This window comes from Macaca nemestrina, chromosome 15 (assembly GCF_043159975.1).
Source record: "Macaca nemestrina isolate mMacNem1 chromosome 15, mMacNem.hap1, whole genome shotgun sequence".
In the NCBI taxonomy this organism is placed as follows: domain Eukaryota; kingdom Metazoa; phylum Chordata; class Mammalia; order Primates; family Cercopithecidae; genus Macaca; species Macaca nemestrina.
In genome coordinates, this window is record NC_092139.1 from 41,808,369 (window position 1) to 41,828,242 (window position 19,874).

At 40.7% G+C, this 19,874-nt stretch overlaps 1 protein-coding gene across 2 annotated transcripts in view; it reads left to right on the forward strand.

Annotated features, from left to right (window-relative positions):
- The first annotated feature begins 911 nt into the window (after positions 1-911).
- LOC105481533 (phospholipase C beta 1) overlaps positions 912-19,874 on the forward strand; it is a 748,575-nt gene continuing 729,612 nt past the window's right edge. For both annotated transcript variants that reach the window (XM_011741183.3, XM_011741182.3), the window contains exons 1-2: positions 912-1,418; positions 19,242-19,319. In XM_011741183.3, coding sequence (XP_011739485.1) covers positions 1,320-1,418; positions 19,242-19,319 — 177 coding nt within the window. In that variant the 5' untranslated portion in view covers positions 912-1,319. The remainder of the gene's footprint in view (positions 1,419-19,241; positions 19,320-19,874) is intronic.

The window sequence follows — 19,874 nt, forward strand, 5'->3', positions numbered from 1 at the left end:
TATTAGAAACTGTTCTCCAAAGTGGCTTTACTATTTTATATTCCCTCCAGCAATGAACGAGAGTTCCAGTTGCTCCACATCCTTTCAAGCATTTGGTATTATCAGTCTTTAAAATTTTATCCATTCTGGTTCCCCTCTTTCCCTTCTTCCCTCCCTCCCTCCCTCCCGTGCTTGAATTGAGAAATGTTTGTGGAAGGAGTGAAGACAAACATTCCTGGACCTACGTTCCTAAATGAGCAAGTTTCTATTAGTAAGACTCTCCCCGACCCGCTTCACATCCTACATACTCAAGGAGAGGCGCGGGAGAGGGGATCCTCTTTCTTTCTTGGAAAATAAAACCTTTGCTTTCTTTAGGGTGGGCTTTCTATCTCAAAAGCGCAAAGTAACCGTTTGCCCAGGTTTCAAGATCAGCGCGCTGCAAACTCTCAGCCGTGGCGAGGTTTCCTCAAAGAGCCTCTCAGCTGCGCTCGTCTCTGCTGACAAATGATAATTCTTTTCTCAAAAAAGCTGGTTTGTGGCCGGCGCTGGAGTGCTCCAGCTACAGTTGAAAGCTGCGGGTTGCCTCCGGTTCCTCCGAATGGGTCCCTTTTCACACCCGGTTGGGATCCAAAGACGCTCCGGAACTCGAGCCCAAGTTCCCAAGAAAACCCCAAAGAGCGTAAGGCTCCTGGGGACCCCTAACACCCCTGCAACCAGGGCACCAGGCATGCTCAGAGCGAATGCGGGAGGCAGGCGTTGGCTGCAATGGGGCTCAGGAGCCAGGAGGTGCCGCTGCATCCCCGCTTCCTGGCGCCTGACCCAGCGTGCAAAGTTGGGCTGGGAGCCGCGGGGGGAAGGAAGGACCCAGCGAGCGAGGGTGGCGGGGAAGGGGGTGGGGGGAGGAGGAAGGAGGAGGGAAAAGAGCGCGGAGCGGGGGCGCCGGGCGTGTGTCACTCTCTCTCTCCCTCTGTGTATAGAGGATGTGCTGAATGGTGCGCTTTGAGGCGGCGGCGGCGGAGGAGCAGAGGAGCAGAATCCGCCGCGACTGGCAGCCTCGGCTGCCCGGCTCGGCTTCTCTTCGCCTTCCGAGGCTCCTCATCCACCGCGGGTTCCCGACCTCGCGTCCCGCCTGGGGCATGGCCCGGCGCTGCGCCCCCGCGCGCTCTGCCTGCTGAGCGGCGCCGGAGGGAGGTGCGGAGGCCGGGAGGCCGGGGAGGCCGGCGGGGGAGAAGAGTCGAGCGCCTCAGGAGCAGAGAAAGGAGCCCGCGCCCCGCGCCCCGCGCGCGGTTCCCAGTCCCTGCCGCGCTCGCCCGGGCCGCCCGGAGCCCAGATGAGCCCAGATGGCCGGGGCTCAACCCGGAGTGCACGCCTTGCAACTCAAGCCCGTGTGCGTGTCCGACAGCCTCAAGAAGGGCATCAAATTCGTCAAGTGGGATGATGTAAGTATTGGGGCGGCCCGAGTCGGGGCGCTGGCTCGGGCACCGGGCAGGGCGGGCGTCGTGGGGGTGGGGCGAGGGGCGCGTTATGCAATGGGCGCACTGGGAGCGGGCAGGGGCCGCCTCGGGCGCACAGGTTGGCATCTGCCAAAGCGGATGTCCAAGGGCAGAAGCTTTGCGCGCGCTCCTGTTTTATCGGGCTTTAGTAGTTGCCATCCTTTCTGGGTCTGGCAAGCGCCCCCTGAGGGTCTTAAATCTTTTGGGCCAGTGGAGAGGGAGGGGCAAGCTTTGCCTGGTGACAGGTCCTGAAAGTTCGCGAAGTAGGGAGTGTGAAGTTGAGACCAACTGGAAAGCGCTTGGTGTGAACAAGTCGCGTCCCTCTCTGCCTGCGGACGCACCCCCTATTACCCCTTTTGCCCGATTTCAAGAAGGAAGGGCCTGAAGTCCACAACACTTAGTGATTACGAACCCTCTTAGCGCTTTTGTGGGAGCCCACGCGGCGGAGGACACAACGGTCCAGCCAACAGGTGGTCGTTGATGCCAAACTTCAGCGCCTGGCTCCGGAGTGAGGGTCCCTGAAAAGGGCTGCGGGGACACATCTGGGGAGGGCGTGAACAGAATGGGGGCCCTTGAGGGGTCCTGGAGGACTCACGGGCCTGCAGGCAAGTGGAGAGGGCTGACTTTTGAGAACTGAGCTGATTGGAGTCTTCTGCCTGAAATAGACACGTTGAGGGGTTGCCCCAGGACTTACCTGCACCATTTGCCAGGTAGGGCAGAGCCTAGCCCAGCGCCAGGGTCTCTAATGCTTTACGTGCAGCCCAGACCCCAGGACTTCAAATGACTTCCCCTTCCCCTTTACCCCAGTTGTCTTCAAAACACATAAATTAGTCATCCAGCTGAAAACATGCGAATCTTCTGATGGAGAGCATTATGGCATCAATTTTATGTCCTGGGTGTCATTCAAAAGGTTCGATAAGAAAAACCTACTGAAATAAATCCGAGTTGCCAGGTTCTAAGGAAATTTAAGTCCAAATGACTAATACATCTCTTAATCAGAAGGAATTATAGGAGAATGAGGCGTTCTTCTTGCCGAAAAGATTTTCCACCTAGTAAATTATAGCCTGTTATTCTCTAGGGTATTTTTCTTTAATCTTCTTAAGCCATTTTCCAGTGTCTGAAAACAATTTAAATATTCCAGGTAGTGAATCCAATTACTTAGCTGAGTGCGTCTGTGTCTATATTTTGTCCAGCTGGAAGCGCAAATGGAACTTGGAGTATGAACCACAGCTTCCTTGAAAGCTCATGCCAATTATTAAATGCTGTAGGCAAGGATGTAAACATACATCTTTTTTACCATGGGCTTCACACTTTTCTTCTTTCTGTTCCAGTCTAATTGGACTGAATGTTTTTGTAAATGGAATAGAATCTAAACAATAAATTCAGACGCAGATTAAATTCTTTGTGTCAGGGAAAAAAAAAAGACAAAGAAAATGCATTTCAGCAATAAATAAGACAGTCTTGCCCATTTTGAGATCCTTGAATAGAGAGGTGATGTGATGACGGATTTACTGAGAAAGAGAGTGAAGGGCAGAAGGAAGAGAAAGAGACTTTGCAGAATTTAAAAAGGGAGTTTCAGCATAAGCTCTGGATTTATATACAGTGATGATTCTAAACTGTATTTTAAATAATTCTCTATAATTTCTTGTTTTGGAGAAAATAGCCAACATCACGTTGAGAATGAAAGTATTCTATGAAAACACATTTTGATATATCCAGGTAGATGACTTTCATTATGTACCTTTCTGTAACACGTATTTCTTGCTCACCTATTATTGCCAATCCTAGACTGGATCCTGGGGTGGTGAAAAAGTAGACAAAATCCCTGCTGTTGTGGACCTTACATGCTAGGTGGAGGAGACAAAAATCATCAAAACACCAATGAGAGAGAGATTGGGTGATGCATTGAGGGTAATAGAGAGGATGTTCGTGAAATACCAACCAAAGAAGAAGTTGAAAAGGGCTCCCTCTGAGCATTGCAGCAATGAGTTTCCAAGGAAGCCCTCCTGGAAGGAAAGACGTAGGCACTAAGGAGAAGGCCAGTAGAATCTCAGGTGTTTTTTTTTTTTTTTTTTAAACAACAAAACAAAACAAAAAAAACCTAGACTGCACTCAGGAGTCAAGTTATCTGGAATATAATGAGCTATACTGCAGGCTCTTTGGTTCTCTGGGTCTTCATGCTGATCAGTGGACTACAAGGGACCCAGCCTTTCTTAGGGTTGCCTTTTTCCTCCCCAGGCATCCCTCATCTACTCTTCTCAGCTCATATTTGCCCTTACAGAATCAAGCCAGTTCAAGTTATCTGGCTATTTATATTGTACCTTAGTGAGACAGTGTGTTGAAGACAAAAAAGAACTAGATCTTGAATCAAAGGCCTCAGTTTACCTCTTAGTTGTTTCACTGGTAAGCTACATGACTTTAGGCCAATCACTTAACTTTTCTGTATGTTTGCTGCTGCTTGTGTAAAAGTGTGGTAATGTTACAGGACATTCAAAAATGATGAATTTGGGGCTGTTTAGGATGTGAAGAAATTATCTCTTGTTCCTGAAGTGATTAAAGCAGTATAATCACTGGTCTTGTTGTCCTGACCACCATATAGAATGGAAGATGTCACCCAGAGGGTGCAGTGCCATGCATAATTTGTTGGCCACCTACTAAGTCACGGTGAGGCTGTGGATGCTCTAAGGGTGGTAGTCAAAAGCTTTAACATAGGCACTAAACAATTACAACAGACAGCAGGTGCGTAATAGATCCTGGAAATACCCTGTTGTACCAGGGCCAGGCATTAATGTTTTTGCTGCTTGATCATGAGGAGGTCTGGGAGTCCCCAGGGTCTGTGGATGGGTGGATAGGTAGGTGGGGTTTTTTTGACTATTTCAGTATTTTAAAACTCATGGTGTATACGGTCTGAACATCAAGGCTATACTTGTCCTCCTGAACTTGGCATGAAGATAAACCACTGACCTAATGATATTTTAAAAATTCAACCTCATATCTTTGCTTTTGTTTTGCATTTGTCTATTAGCAGGCTCTGGTGGTAGGAGGTGGGTGTTAAGGACTGTGGGTATTGTGGAAGAATTCTGGTGAGGTAGACAGTGGAAGGAGAGTTACTTTCTTGATCTAAGCTAGGGAGCTTGGGAGATTGTGAGAGAAACTCCTTTCTCTTCTGGACCTTGGCCTTGGTCTGTATTGGACAGGACATGGAGAGAAAGAGGAACGACTGTAAACTGTACAATAGGACCTCCAACCACTGATTTGGCCCTGTTTTCCATGCCTAAGCACTCTGTCTCACTGTCCCATAACCTCTGAGGGATGGAAGGGCTTTCATTTGTTTATTCCTTCTGTTTCTTCATTCTTACCTTTCAAATTCAGATCTTACTGTGGGCAGGTTGCGTAATGCATCCCAACTTCAATTTCCTTAACGGTAACATGCAAATTGTAATATTTCCTAACTCATAGAACAGCTGTTGAGGTTAGATGAATGAATGCATATACGTTGCTTTGTAAAAAGCCTGATATACAGGCAACCTTCCATAAAACATGTTTTTAAGTTATTGTCCCTCAGAAATAAGATGGATGTGAATTTTATCAAGGTGGTTAGTAGGTGTTCTATGGCTCTTTTATTCTTCTTGTGGAAAAATTCAGACCTTACTTCCATTCCCTTTAATGTGTGTTTTGATTTTATATTTTATAATTTGGAGAAAAATCAGGTTTCTTACCTTCTTTTAAAAATCCAGGTGTTTCATGGAAAATAAGTCTACGTAATTTAGGGCAGAACCCACTCTCTACAGCAAGTCAGTTTACAAATAATCCAAAAGTTTATTTTCACTTAAATTTCATATATATATGTATGGATATTTGTGTATATAATTTCACATTGCACATTTTGTCTTACAAGCATATTCTAACACGGAAAAATAATGGCTAGACTAAGTTGTCTGAGAAGTCTGATGAAACTCAGAAGTTTGGATTTGCATTAATGCCGTCTGGATTTGAATCAAGTAACTCCCTCCTTTACCACACCTTCAACCCCCACAGCTAAAACAGGTAATTTAAGAAATACTAGTATGTTGCACATCTCCCAGCATCCTACACAAAAGCTTAGAACTTTTGCATTTTGTGGAATCTGCTGTTCCAGTTTCCAAAATGATGACAAGAAAATGATGACAAGATGACACTGACAAGATTAATGAGAGAGCCAAGGGGAAAAGGGTTTGCGAGGGGGGAATTTAGTAACGTTCAGTTTGGAAAGGTTATGGGAAACGGAGGAAACTTCTCTGAGTTGGTAGCTGGCTGATGTGTATGGACCAACTACAAAGTGTAAGGTGGATTTCAGAATGGAAGGCTAGCAGGTGCCCTCTAAAGAGCCCCTTAAATATGCCAAGTTATTCCATTTTTCTTGTCAAAAGAGCTTTGTGAATTTCTTATTGTTAATAATTACTGTATAAGTGTACAATATAACTTTTTTGCAAACAAATCAATAAAGCTACTTGAAACTTTTTAAAAAATCAGTGTAACATGCATACAACAAAACACACAAATTCTGGGTCCAGCTGGATCCATTTTCACAAAGTGAAAACTCCCATGTCATCAGTACCATATCAAGAAACAGCATCACTTGTCCCAGAATTCCTAAGTGCTTTCTTCCAGTCCCTGCATCCCCGCCTAAGGGTAACCCTTATCTTGACTTCTAACTTCATAGTTTGGTTTTGCTTGTTTTTAATCTAATAAGCTATTTTTACTTTGAATGAAAACTTAAAAAAAAAAAGAACCTCTTCAGCCTAAAGCATTTTATTATTGCTGAACTGATCCTCTTGAACAATAACAACAAAAGTGACTTATAGTCAGATTAGATGACCCTTGATTCAGTTCTTGTCTGTCCCAAGTCTGGGAAGTGCAGCAGGTATAGTAAATGCCCTGAAGGAGGAAGCAGTTCAATAAAACCCTAGTAATTTACTGAGGAAATATAATGCCTACAGGCTGTTATTGGCAGGGCAAAGCAGACTAGTACAGTACTGTTGCTGGAATATAATTTTCTCGCATAGGTTTTCTCTCTTATCTTGCTTAACACTAATATTTCCCTACCTATGGTGAATGAGGATAATTTGCACTGGCTATTAGCTTTGTTTGAAAGTTTAGCCTATCAATAAATAGCTTCAAGTTATATTTACCTGCAATGACATATAAAGGAAACAGGAACATTTTGCTTTTTTATGTGGGACTTGGTAACCTGTAGTTAAGTATTTCCTCATCAGAATTGTTTCATGTTATCATGAACAAGAAGTGCCAGCAGAAAATGGAAGGGAATTGATGGTGAATTGTTGACTAACGCTATGGGTCTCCACTTAAATAACAAACCCCTGGTAACTGAAATCATTAGTCTTCTTGTTACTGGAGCTAATAATTAGGTTCATGCAACCTTTCAGAGCATATCATAAATTCCAAATGCTCAGGCACATTTCACAGTCTATTCCATCTAATCTTTTCCCTCTCTGTTCTGTGTCTGATCACCTAATCAGAGCCTTGTGCCCCTATGTGTAAGTAGGCAAAGGAAATATGGACGTATTTCTGAGGTCATTTACATATATGACCATGAAGAAGCCATTGATTTTTGTAACTAACTGGAATAGGATATAAAGGAACTAACTAACTGGAATAGAATATAAAGGATGCTTATGTTCTTTAAGAGTCTCTCTGGTTTTCCTCTGATCTCTTTAAGATCTAATGTTTGATTTTATTATCATTACCACGTGTTAATTCTCAAAAATTTTTTTTTTTTGAGACAGAATCTTGCTCTGTCACCTAGGCTGGAGTGCAGTGGCACCATCTCGGCTCACTGCCAGCCTCTGCCGCTGGGTTCAAGCGATTCTCATGCCTCAGCCTCCAGAGCATCTGGGATTACAGGCACACACCACCACACCTGGCTAATTTATTTTTATTTTTAGTAGAGACAGGGGTTTTGCCATGTTGGCCAGGCTGGTCTCGAACTCCTGACCTTGGGTAATCCGCCCACCTCGGCCTCCCAAAGTGCTGGGATTATAAGCGTGAGCCACCGCGTCTGGCCTTCAAGGGCTTTTTTTGTTTACAATATTTGGTTAATGTTCTGTTTCTTTTTACTGAATTGATGTTTAATGTGCAAGATCACAGAAAGTGGATTAGTTAGTAAAGAAAACATTTACCTGAAGTAGTCATGTGGATATCAATACATAGCATTGATATCTAGAAGATTAAGATATTATTTTGCCATTTAAAAAGATCAAAAATGTTTTGGAGGTCATCTATGAAATAGTTAAGAGTAAGGGAAATTTAATTTAACTTTAATCCATTGTATAGAAGAAGCCATATGAGCTCATAAAGCTGGAAAATCATAGAGCAAATCAGCAACTGAGCTGGTCAAAAAATGTTAAAGATGCCAATCCTGATCCTCCTCAGGTGTGCTGTGTTGGATATGGTTGAATCTCACATAGCATCAATTCCTACATCCTCTTAGTAGGACTTCCTATAATACAAAGTCTGGGCTTCTAAAGCTACATTTACCAGACTCCTTTTTGACCAACATTCTTCTTGAAAATTATTATTTCCACCAAATAAATTCATGCATATGAGATATGGAGGGCAGAAACATGAAAAGGGCCAATTTCCTGCATCCTTTCATGTTTCTGTATTTCTACAGATACGTGAGATGCTAGAAGAGGTGGCACTTTCTGTGATAGTTCTTCATTGTCTCTGAAGTGGCCATTGGTCACAGTGGCCACTCCCTGTTGGCAGCTTACACTTCTTTGGCTTCAACAAAGCTGGTGTTTTGTTTGGACCCTGGGAGTTCCTTCTTGATTTCTCACCTTTCTGAATGTGGTAGACATAACAGCTCTCCTCAAGGGTCTGTGCTGCTGTGTTCTGGGATCATTCATGGAGACCCAACCTAAAGCCCGCTCCTCCGACCCTCCCAGTTTTTCTGTCAAGTGCTTAATTTATATGAAGTCCCTTTATCTTAAAACTTCAAGAGAAATTTCTGGTTCTCGTACCAAATCCTGGCTGATATGGCCTTTTGTGATTCTAGGATTTCACAACTTTCAGTCCTAAATATAATAATCTTCTAAGTATCCTACATAGTTTTCTCCTTCGGTACTACAGTTGGATAAAATGAAGTTTTGCTGTAGTATTTCCTCTGGAATTCAATATCCAGACTGAGTCCTAATAGTAGGCATTCATGCTTATGTAGCAGCCCTGCTTACCCCTGTTCAGTCATCAAGACCACCTTGGGTGGTAGGAAAAAGAGCAAGGGTTCTTCTTTTGCGTTTCACATAGAAATAAATTGAGGCTACTGATTGTGATTTGTTGAAGGACACGTAACTAGGTAGATTCAGAAGAGGAATTTAAAACTAGATCTTCTGGCCAAATTCAGCATCCTTTCCAGTCTACCATGATGTCCCCAAACAGGGTCCTTTTGGTAACAACAACAACAACAACAACAACAACAACAACAACAAAAACAAAAAGAGGTTTTTTTTTTTTTTTTGAGATGGAGTTTTGCTCTTTTTGCCCAGACTGGAATGCAATGGTGCGATCTTGGCGCACCGCAACATCTGCCTCCCCGGTTCAAGCGATTCTCCTGCCTCAGCTTCCCGAGTAGCTGGGATTACAGGCATGTGCCACCATGCCCAGCTAATTTTGTATTTTTAGTAGAGATAGGGTTTCTCCATGTTGGTCAGGCTGGTCTCAAACTCCTGACCTCGTGATCCACCTGCCTCGGCCTCCCAAAGTGCTGGGATTACAGACGTGAGCCACCGAACGTGGCCAACAAAAAACTTTTAATAGAGTCTAAATGAATGTAAGTTTAAAGAGATTGGTAGACTTTTCCAAAGAATCTCTGTTATTTTTAGGATTCATATATGTGAAGCTTAGATCCCTGCAAACTTAGTTTTTGAGCTATTGTCTTCAAAATAGCTATTTTTCATGGTGTATATACAGTCCGTTTTTCTCTACACTGTGCAAGATGTGTGAGCACTGGAAAACCTCATCGCTGCTTTGAGACAAAAAGGGAAGGCCAGCCGCAGTGGCTTGCACCTGTGATCCCAGCATATTGGGAGGCCAAGGCAGGCAGATCAGTTGAGGTCGGGAGTTGAAGACCAGCCTGGCCATCATGATGAAACCCCATATACAAAAATTAGCTGGGTGTGCTGGTGCAAACCTGTAATCCCGACTACTCAGGAGGCTGAGGCAGAAGAATCACTTAAACCCAGGAGGCAGGCAGAGGTTGCAGTGAGCCAAGCTCGCACCACTGCATTCCAGCCTGGGTGACAGAGTGAGACTCCGGAAACAAAACAAAACAAAACAAAAAAAAAAAAGAAAAGAAAAAGGGAGGGGGGCACAACATATGCTCTATAGTCTTTAAATATATTCTACATCAATCAGTCAGTGTGGAAACATGCACGTGGAAAGACAGGTATTCAGGTATGGTGTTTAAGGTCTTTTTTTTCATTGCTGAGTAAGTGACATTTCTGCCGAGTAAGTGACATTTCTGCATTATATCTGTTACTCCACCTTTTCTTCTTCTTGACATATGTGCAAATGTTGTCTTTTGCTGATTCCTATTAAGGCCGGTCCCATGGCCTCTCATAGAAGTCATGGATCATGGAAGACTAAGAATATGGTAGGCATGAAGGAAGTGTAGAGGGTGAGTTGCTTGCTCTCAAGTATGATGCAGAATGCACGGTAGTGTCAATTGAGAGTCCAGATCTATATTACTTGTGCAGGGAGGTGGATATGCCTTGTTTATATTACAACTGGAGCATGACTTCTGGAGGGTTATAGCTTTATAATTATTATTATTTTTTCCCTAGGGGAGAGCATAGACCTGGCACTGGGAGGTGCTGGTGCTCAGGGGATGTTTGTGGAATGAAGGAACTGTCTGGTGTTTGTCTGGCTCGCAGTGGGCTCACACAGGGGAGTGTGCAGCCTTGAGGCAGACCTGGAGGGCAGTCACGCTCCTATGAGACCTTCGTGACCTTTGAGGTGTTGTGTTGCATTGGTTGGAACACCTTGCTCCTTGTCCTTCCATTCCATCTGAAATCTCCCAGGGTCCTAAGGGACTCTATGGTCTTCTTAAATGGGATTTCTCCATGTGCGTTTGAGAAGGAAACCATTTATTGGCAATGCAGAGCTCACTGCTGTTACAGTGCTGATTTCATTTAAGGTCTAAATGTGTCTTAAGTTTGAGCGTGTACTACACTGCAATTCAATATTGGTTGAAGATGATGATGCTTAATGTATTTATATCTCATATTTTAAATGTTACCATTAGTTCCTATTTTCTGAAAAAGATGCTCATCCATACACCCAAATATTGCAATGAAAATTGCCCTTAAAGAAATTCAGAAGTTTTGGGAGTGACAGAACAAAAGACACATGGTTGTAAAAACATTCTATCATGATAATTATTCACAAAGAGAAAAAAGAATATTTGTGCTTTATTACTAAAGGGAGAAAAGTAACAAGACATAGTTCTAAATTTGATTTATAATAAACTTCCACCTACCCTATTCTTTGTGTACAGAAGCAATGGAAGTCCCTGGAACAATGCTTTTAATTTCCTCCCTTCTCCACTCCTCATTTAATGTACTTGGGCCACCTCCATTGTTCCAGATGCCCTCTTGCCCCTGAGAAATACCTCACCTTCTGCATTTATATTTTGGAGCTCGTCCTTCCTGGCATCTCTGAATCCTGACTTCATTATTATCTGCCACCACTCACCTTTCTTTTGACAGTGTCTATGTGAGTTTCCCCTCAGTTGAAGCTTTCCTAAGAACATAACAATATGCCTTTACTAGTAAAAATCCCAACCTCAAAACCAACACAATGTTCCCCACTCCTTTTTCCTCCTTTAGTTACCGTCTCCTCCCTCATCTCCTTCCCTCTACTATGCAAGTGTGACTTATAGTCACTGTCTCCCTGTCTTCACCTCCTACCCACTTCTTCTCAGCCTTCCGAAGCCTTTTTCTGCCCTCACCACTACTTTGACATTTCTTTGTCATGGCTATGGGCAACATGGCTCCCAGCAACCCCAACTGATATTTTTCAGAATCTTCCTTGTTTTTATTTCCTGCAGTACCTTCCACCCCTTCATCCATTCATTCACCAGTCATACTTTAAAAATGTACTGATGTCTCTTTTAAGCATTGTGCTAGTATTGTGGATTCATGATGATGAATGATTTCTTGCCTGCCTTTATTGGGGAGACAGATGCTAAACAAATAGAGGTACAATTATTTTCATTATAACTGCTATGAAGGAAAAAAAGTACAAGTGAGTATAGGAAGCATGGAAGCTTTCCCTGGAAAATTCTATTTATGAAAAGTGGGATTTAGGCCCACATGAGTAGAAGAATGTGTCAGGTGGAGGGAACAGCAGGTGTGGGTATTCCAAAGAGCCAAGAAACTCAGGGTTTTGAAAGACAGAAGCAGAATTAGCACAGGGGAGTGTGGCTCAGATAATGTGGTTGGATGGCAAGGGCCTGCATATGTACTGGTTAGGTCCTTGGAGGATTTTAGACTTATAAAGTCAACCAGAAACCATTAAAACCATGTTTTCAACCCTGGCACCATTGACATTTAGCCCCATTAGTTTTTTTTGTTGTGGAGTCTGGCCTGTGTATTATATGATATTTAGCAGCATCCCTTGCTCTAGATACTAGGTGTCAGTTGCAAAACCCCCCAGTAGTGACAACCAAAATTGTCTCCAGACATTGCCAAAAGTCCCCTGGTGTGGAAAATTGCTCCCAGATGAAAACCACTGATGAAAATGATAAATGATATACTATGCTCTTAAAAGTATCCAGCCAGTTCACCACCCTCCCTGCAACCCCAAAGGCCAATAAGTACATGAAAAGATATTTAACATCATTAGTCATTGGAGAAATGCAAATTAAAAAACACATTGAGATGCCACTGCATACCCACCAGAGCTATATGTTATTGAAATTATTGGTTTTTCTCATCTGATGCCCCCACTAAGCCAGGAGCACCTCGGTTGATTTGGTATCTGGGCTTTAATTTGGTTCTCTAGTGGATTATCTGAAGTATCTTGCATGGTACTTGAAGAACAATGCTTCCAACATTTCCCTACATTGTGTTAAAAAGGGATCTTTCTGATGATGAGCATTTTTTCATGTGTCTGTTGGCTGTATGAATGTCTTCTTTTGAGAAATGTCTGTTCATATCCTTTGCCCACTTTTTGATGGGGTTGTTTGTTTTTTTTCTTGTAAATTTGTTTGAGTTCTTTGTAGGTTCTGGATATTAGCCCTTTGTCAGATGAGTAGATTGCAAAAATCTTCTCCCATTCTGTAGGTTGCCTGTTCACTCTGATGGTAGTTTCTTTTGCTGTGTAGAAGCTCTTTAGTTTAATTAGATCCCATTTGTCAATTACTGGGTATATACCCAAAGGATTATAAATCATGCTGCTATAAAGACACATGCACACGTATGTTTATTGCGGCACTATTCACAATAGCAAAGACTTGGAATCAACCCAAATGTCCATTAGTGACAGACTGGATTAAGAAAATGTGGCACATATACACCATGGAATACTATGCAGCCATCAAAAAGGATGAGTTTGTGTCCTTTGTAGGGACATGGATGCAGCTGGAAACCATCATTCTTAGCAAACTATCACAAGAACAGAAAACCAAACACCGCATGTTCTCACTCATAGGTGGGAACTGAACAATGAGATCACTTGGACTCGGGAAGGGGAACCTCACAGACCGGGGCCTATCATGGGGAGGGGGGAGGGGGGAGGGGGGAGGGATTGCAACTGGGAGTTATACTTGATGTAAATGACGAGTTGATGGGTGCTGACGAGTTGATGGGTACAGCACACCAACATGGCACAAGTATACATATGTAACAAACCTGCATGTTATGCACATGTACCCTAGAACTTAAAGTATAATAATAATAATAAATTAAAAAAAAAAAAGGGATCTTCCCGCTTGTTCTGTAGGAAGCCAGTATCTTCACTTTGCTTCTCTCCACTGTTTTGCATTCCTACTCTGGACCTTCTTCGTCTCTTCTGCTTTTGTTTATTTTGGGAAATTTCAGAGTAGACACACTCCTGGAGGAAAAGTCTCATCAATGCTGATACACAGGGATGTTTTACTTAAATGATCTTAATTCCCCATCTGGCATCCAAGACTACCTTTATAATGTTTTCATTTCATAGTCAGGGCTGTATTGCTCATGTTTAGTTTGACAGGCATCACATCTGATTTTCTGTGACCTTTAGAACTCTTTGTCCGTTGCATAGCTGTTTTTTCCCCAGTGTCTCTATTTGCTGTATTTGGCCCTGCTGCTTCCTAATGCAAGTCTTGGGCAATCCCTGTGGAACATTGCTTGTTACTTTTCCTGTTGACTCTGTGGTATTGATTAGTTTAGAAGTGCATGCCTCTATTCATGTGTGTTCTCTCGTAATAGCATAAAAACATGAGAATCACTGTGGAGTGAGAATTGTGGTCAACCTTGGCCAGGAGACTTGCTGACAGCGGTGCTGAGGAATGTGCCATGGGTCTGTGGACTGGCCCTTGACACGAGCCTTGAGGTTTAGGGTTATACTTCCTAGTAGTTTACTAAGACTTCCATAACAAAGGACCGCAGCCTGGGTGGATTACACAACAGAAATTTGTTTTCTCACAGTTCTGAAGGAAGTGGGAGATAAAGGTGTCAGCAGGATTGCTTCCTGCTGAGGGCCATGAGGGAAGGATGTGTTCCAGGCCTCTCGTCTTGGCTGGTAGATGGCCGACTTCTTGCATCTTCACATCATTTTCCTTCTGTACATGCCTGTGTCCAGATGACCTCTTCTTATAAGGACACCAGTCATACTGGATTAGGGCCCACTTTTAAGGCCTCCTTTTAACTTAATCATATCTGTAAAGACCCTATCTCTGAATAAGGTCACACTTTCAGGTACTGGGGGTTAGGACTTCACCATGTGAGTTGTTGGGGAGGGGGGCACGATGAACCCAATGACATACCTCAGCCTGGTAAAGTGTAGCTCAGAGGGTAGCAACATGATAGCTCTAGTTAGATATTGAAGAACTGACACTTAGAGAAGAAGTTAGATTTATTTTATACTATTTAAATGTTAAAAATTAAATGGTAGCTGCATATGTGGGTAAAACCATAAACAACCTTGCTGGAATTGTGTGACAAGAGCACTGAGACTGTTTTGTGAGAAATTTCCCTGTTAAGGAGTATCCCTGTGAAGGTTTGGAGTTGCCCTGCCTAACGGAAATATAATGTGAGGCACATAGGATACTTGTAAATGTTCTAGTAGCCTCATTAAAACAAGTAAAAAAGAAACAGATGGAATTAATATGAATGCTATCTTTAATTTAATCCAGTGTAGCCATTTTGACTTGTAATCAATGTCAGAAATCATTAGTGAGCTATTTTCTATTCTTGTTTCCATTCTTAGTCTTTGAAATCTTGCAGCACATCTTAGTCTCAGCAGTCGCATTTCAAGTGCTCAGTCGTCACAGGGAGCCACAGCAGCTCCCGTATTGGACAGCACCAGTATAGGGCATCCATTCTCAACAGGGGCCATGTCGCTTCCAAGGAAATGAAAAGTGGTTTTGGAGAACAACAACAGCAAAAAAATCTTCTTACTCTCTCTCTTTTTTTTTTTTTTGGTATAAAGCACAGTTATACATACAGCATATATACAGATATTCAGCCTATCTGTAATATTGAAATGTCGTGGGGGATTATTAGAAAAATAAAGACCTAAAAAGGCTCCTTTGCAGGGCAATAATGGAAAAAGTTGAGAAGCACTGTTATAGAGTGCGTACTTGAAGGTTTAATTTCCAGTGCTTCCCGTACCAGCTTAACTGACTTTCCTTGAGCAAGTTATTTAGCCCAAGCCTTGGTCTAGGTATCTGTAAAATGGGAATAATAATAGTGTCTTAAGTTATTAGAAGTTATTATAAGTATTATAAGTATTAAAGGAGAAAAGCTTTATTATAAGTATTAAAGGAGAAAAGCTGTGAAGTTCGCCACAGTGATTGGCTCAGAGCAAATGTTGAGGATGCATCAGTTACTATTCAGTCAGGGATTTTTATAAAAAGTTATACTGGTATTAGAAGTGAGTTTGGATTAGTAATGCCTTTGTCATTTCATGTCAGTTTCTTTAGTATTTATTCTTGACTTATATCAGTGCATTGATGAGCAAATCATTGTAATGTTAATGTTGATTCCACTGACTCTTTTTTTTTTCTTGCTGAATTGTTTCTTATTCTTCAGGATTTCGAGGTTTTGTTAAGGTCTTTTGCTTTGCCCCTTGATCATTTTTGATTTGGCTTAAAGACTCTTCAGAGATTCATGTAATTTACTAAATAACATCTTCTTAATTACTATATTAGTCTTCACTATTGATGATATGACAGTAAAACGTATTCTATCAAATAAAGAGCAGCAAGTAGAAATTTACTGAACATTATCTGCTATTTCTAACTTAAGACAAGTGTGTTTATTACTGTTTTCTTTTTTATAGACAAATACTTATTAGAGAAAATATCTTATAACTTTAAGTAAATTAGAGTTGAATTCTTAGAAGCAATATACTTACAAGATATGGTTTGCCTGCATTCTAAGGTCACAGGTGTTCTTGGAGGTAAACATCATCGTATTCCTGACCTAAAGCCTCACCCATTATACGCCTACATCTGTGGTTTTTTGAGTGTGGTCCCTGGACCAACAGCATCAGCATCACCATGAGCTTCTTAGAAGTGCAGATTTTCAGACTCTGTCCCAGAGCTACTAAATGAGGGACTCTGGAGAAAGAGCCCAGCAATCTGTGTTTTTACAACATCCCTCAGTGAATTTGATGCATATGAAAGTTTCAAAACAACGATCTTATGAAATACACATGTTATAGATGTTGATGGAGAGGTAAAGGATTAAAATATAGACCATCTGAGAGCTGTCTTCATCATTCTACAAAGGTCCCAAGAGTTGCAACCTATCTGCAGCTCCTTTGTCAATGAAGGATGATCATATATTTCAAGTTTCAAACCTGGGCATATGTTCTGACAATTAAGAATATTTGGGATCTGGGTTGAGTGGCTACTTTGGTATGGGGAGAATATAGACACTAGCAGCTATGTGGGAGGTGGGAAAACAAGTAGGTGGAAATGAAAATAGACATTCATATATTTCTGGGTCAAATCCTACTTTGCATGGCAAGAATGCCAAGTTCCAGGGGATCTTGGAATGTTAGAGGTGATTATGAAGGAAGCAGGCAGGGAGCCGAGATAAATGATCACTTAACAGAGGAACTGTGGCCGGAAGAGTGGGGTCAAGAAAACATTGAACAAAGAAGGTTTAATTTTGAAGGAGGGGAAGGAATAAGCTAGAAATGGAAATATCTGAAACAAACTAGGCAGCATAGAATAGTGTTCCTAAATATACATTTTGAAAAGTTTTATTCTGTTCACTTAAATGTTTGATTGTCTGGGATCCTTGCAGGGAATTGCCACCAAGATTTTGATTAGAATTTTGTCAGATGCTCTGATAAGAAAAGGAACTGACTTGAAAAAGATAAGACACACCTACAGTTTATTCTAAATTCCTCTAGAAGTGGGAATATGTGTTGTGTGCAGCCTGTCAAAACTTTTATTTTGCCCACTTCTAGAAGTAAGAAAACAGGACTGAAAATATTGCTATGATTTATTGGAAATATTGCTGTGAGCTATTATGCATGCAATCTCATGAAAGAAGCCTAAAATATATTAAAAATTATTCTTTCATTATAATATCAAGTTTATTTTCAAATGTCTTTTTTTGACATTTAGAAGTAATTAGGAAATTTTAAAATTCTAGCTGAAGTTCCTTGCAACAGCACAGTCCTTGTAAAATATGTTTTTTCCAACTGCATGTTAAGGATGTATATATGGAATATCAGCATAAAACAGAATGGCAGTTCCTCAAAAAAAATAAACATAGTACTATCATGTGATCCAGTATTTCCACTTCTGGGTATATACTGAAACCAAGGACTCAGATAGATGTTTGTTCATCTATGTTCATAACAGCATTATTCACAATAGCCAAAAGGTGGAAACAACCTAGATATTCATCAGTGGATGAATGGATAAACAAAACATGGCATACACATAAATGGAATATTATTCAGCTTTAAACAGGAAGGAGATATGACACATGCTCTATGAATGAAGTTTTAGGACTTCATGCTAAATAAAATGAGGCAAACACAAAAGGACAAATATTACACAATTTTACTTATATAACTACTTAAAATAGTCAAATTATTTAATTACCTGGAGTAGTCAAATTCATAGATACAGAAAGTAAGAATGGTGGTTGCCAGGTTATGGGGGGAGGAGGGAATGAGGAATTAGTGTTTAAGGCATGTGGCATTTCAATTTGGGAAGATGAAAAGTACTGAAGATGGATGGTGCTGATGGCAGCACAGCAAGGTGAATGCATGTAATAACACTGAAAAGTATATTAGAAAAGAGTAAATGTTATGTTCTGTGTATTTTACTACAGTAACACAGAATATTCTGATAAACTTACATTTAGTATTTTGATGCATCTGTTTTTAAATATAATCCACTATAATAATAATGAACATTTTTATGTGGCATATGTGCCCAGATGCTTTACCCCAAATTATCCTAGCTAATTCTCACGACAACCTTCTGAGTTACGTATTATGATTATCCCCTTCTTTTTTCAGTTGTGTAAAGCTATGCGCTGAGACAGGACAGGCAGGAATTTGAACCCAAGAGAAGAACATCTTCCAGAACCGAGCTCTTACAATAAAACAATATGTAGATAAAAATCGTTCATACTACTCTGCCCATTAGGAAGAAAAAAGTCCCTATGCCAAAATTATCTCTCAAGTTCTAATTTTCATTACAAATTCTTTTAATAAGCTAGATGATATGACACACTATGGTTGTGCGTATGAAACAGTTGAAAAAACTGGCAATTTATGTCTCTCTAAAAAATGCAATTCCTGCAAAGGCCTGAGTGTTTCAGGATAAAAATCCATATCCAGTGATATGTATTTTCTTGTGCAGATAGTATGTCTTTCTGAAAATTGCTAAGAGAAAAGAACACGTGTTTTAGAAATGTTTAATATTGTAATTACAATGTGGGCAAGTTTTGCTTTGTACTGTGCATGCCTTCAACTTTGAAGACTATTTACCTATGATGTTTTATTTTAGCATGTAAAATTGAAATTTGCAGCAAGTTTGTATATATCTTTCTGAATATGTAGAAGATGGCCTTATTTACAGTTACCTTGGAAACAGGGATGCTCAAATGCTATGTTTTACTCTATTACAATTAAAAATCATTTTATGGAGCAAATGTAATTTAAAATACTATTCTTAAGCATGGATTTTAGTTAATATTAATCATAAAAATATGTAATGATGTTTAGTCCTAAAATTATTTGAAAAACTAAATACAGATTTTTAATAGAAAACATACCTTAATCAATAAATGCATAATGGCTTTTTCTGTTACAAGTTATGTATAAGTATTCTGATTATTAGGAAAGTACTTCAGTTACATAATGGATAATTCCATGAAGTTAAAAATGCCATGTCTAATTTCTTTTGAAATTTTTCTTAATAATTGACTACTTTGGAGACTCTCCTTACAATTATTACTTCTTAAATAACTCCTGGATAGATTTTTCTACAATTATATATGTTGATATTCATGTTTCTTCTTACATTTCTAGGACTCAACTATTGTTACTCCAATTATTTTGAGGACTGACCCTCAGGGATTTTTCTTTTACTGGACAGATCAAAACAAGGTAAGAAATGAGATATGTCTTTCTTACATTTTTCCATCGTTTACTACTTTGAAAAGTATTTACGTATTTGTCTATAGAAGAACATCCATTCTACAGATCTTTTGCAGTTTATTTAAATGTTCCACTTTTAAAGAATATCTAAGGTATTCTTAGAATTTAGGACTTTTCAAAGTCACTAGTTTGAAATAGTAGATTTGCTAAATTCTGGAGCAACTGGTATTTTTGGTACTGCTTATATTATGTGTTAGGATAAGAACAGGGGAATTTGAATTACACTTGGTGTAGAACATAATTAGCCAGCTTTCCTGATTTAAGTCACCACCCATAAAGGATGAAGAAAAATGATGAGAAAATAACTTTTGACCCAGTAGCCATACCCGTTGGCTTTTCTTTCTCTCTCTTTTCCCCTATGCTGTTCATTAAGGACTCTCTCAGAATCAGCAGGAATTTGGCCTTGATAATTTGTTTATGTCAGAAAATCAAGAATAAAATTCCTTTAGCCTATTCCTTCAGTTGTCAGGAATTTCTTACTAAATTAGCTTTCTGCCCACAATA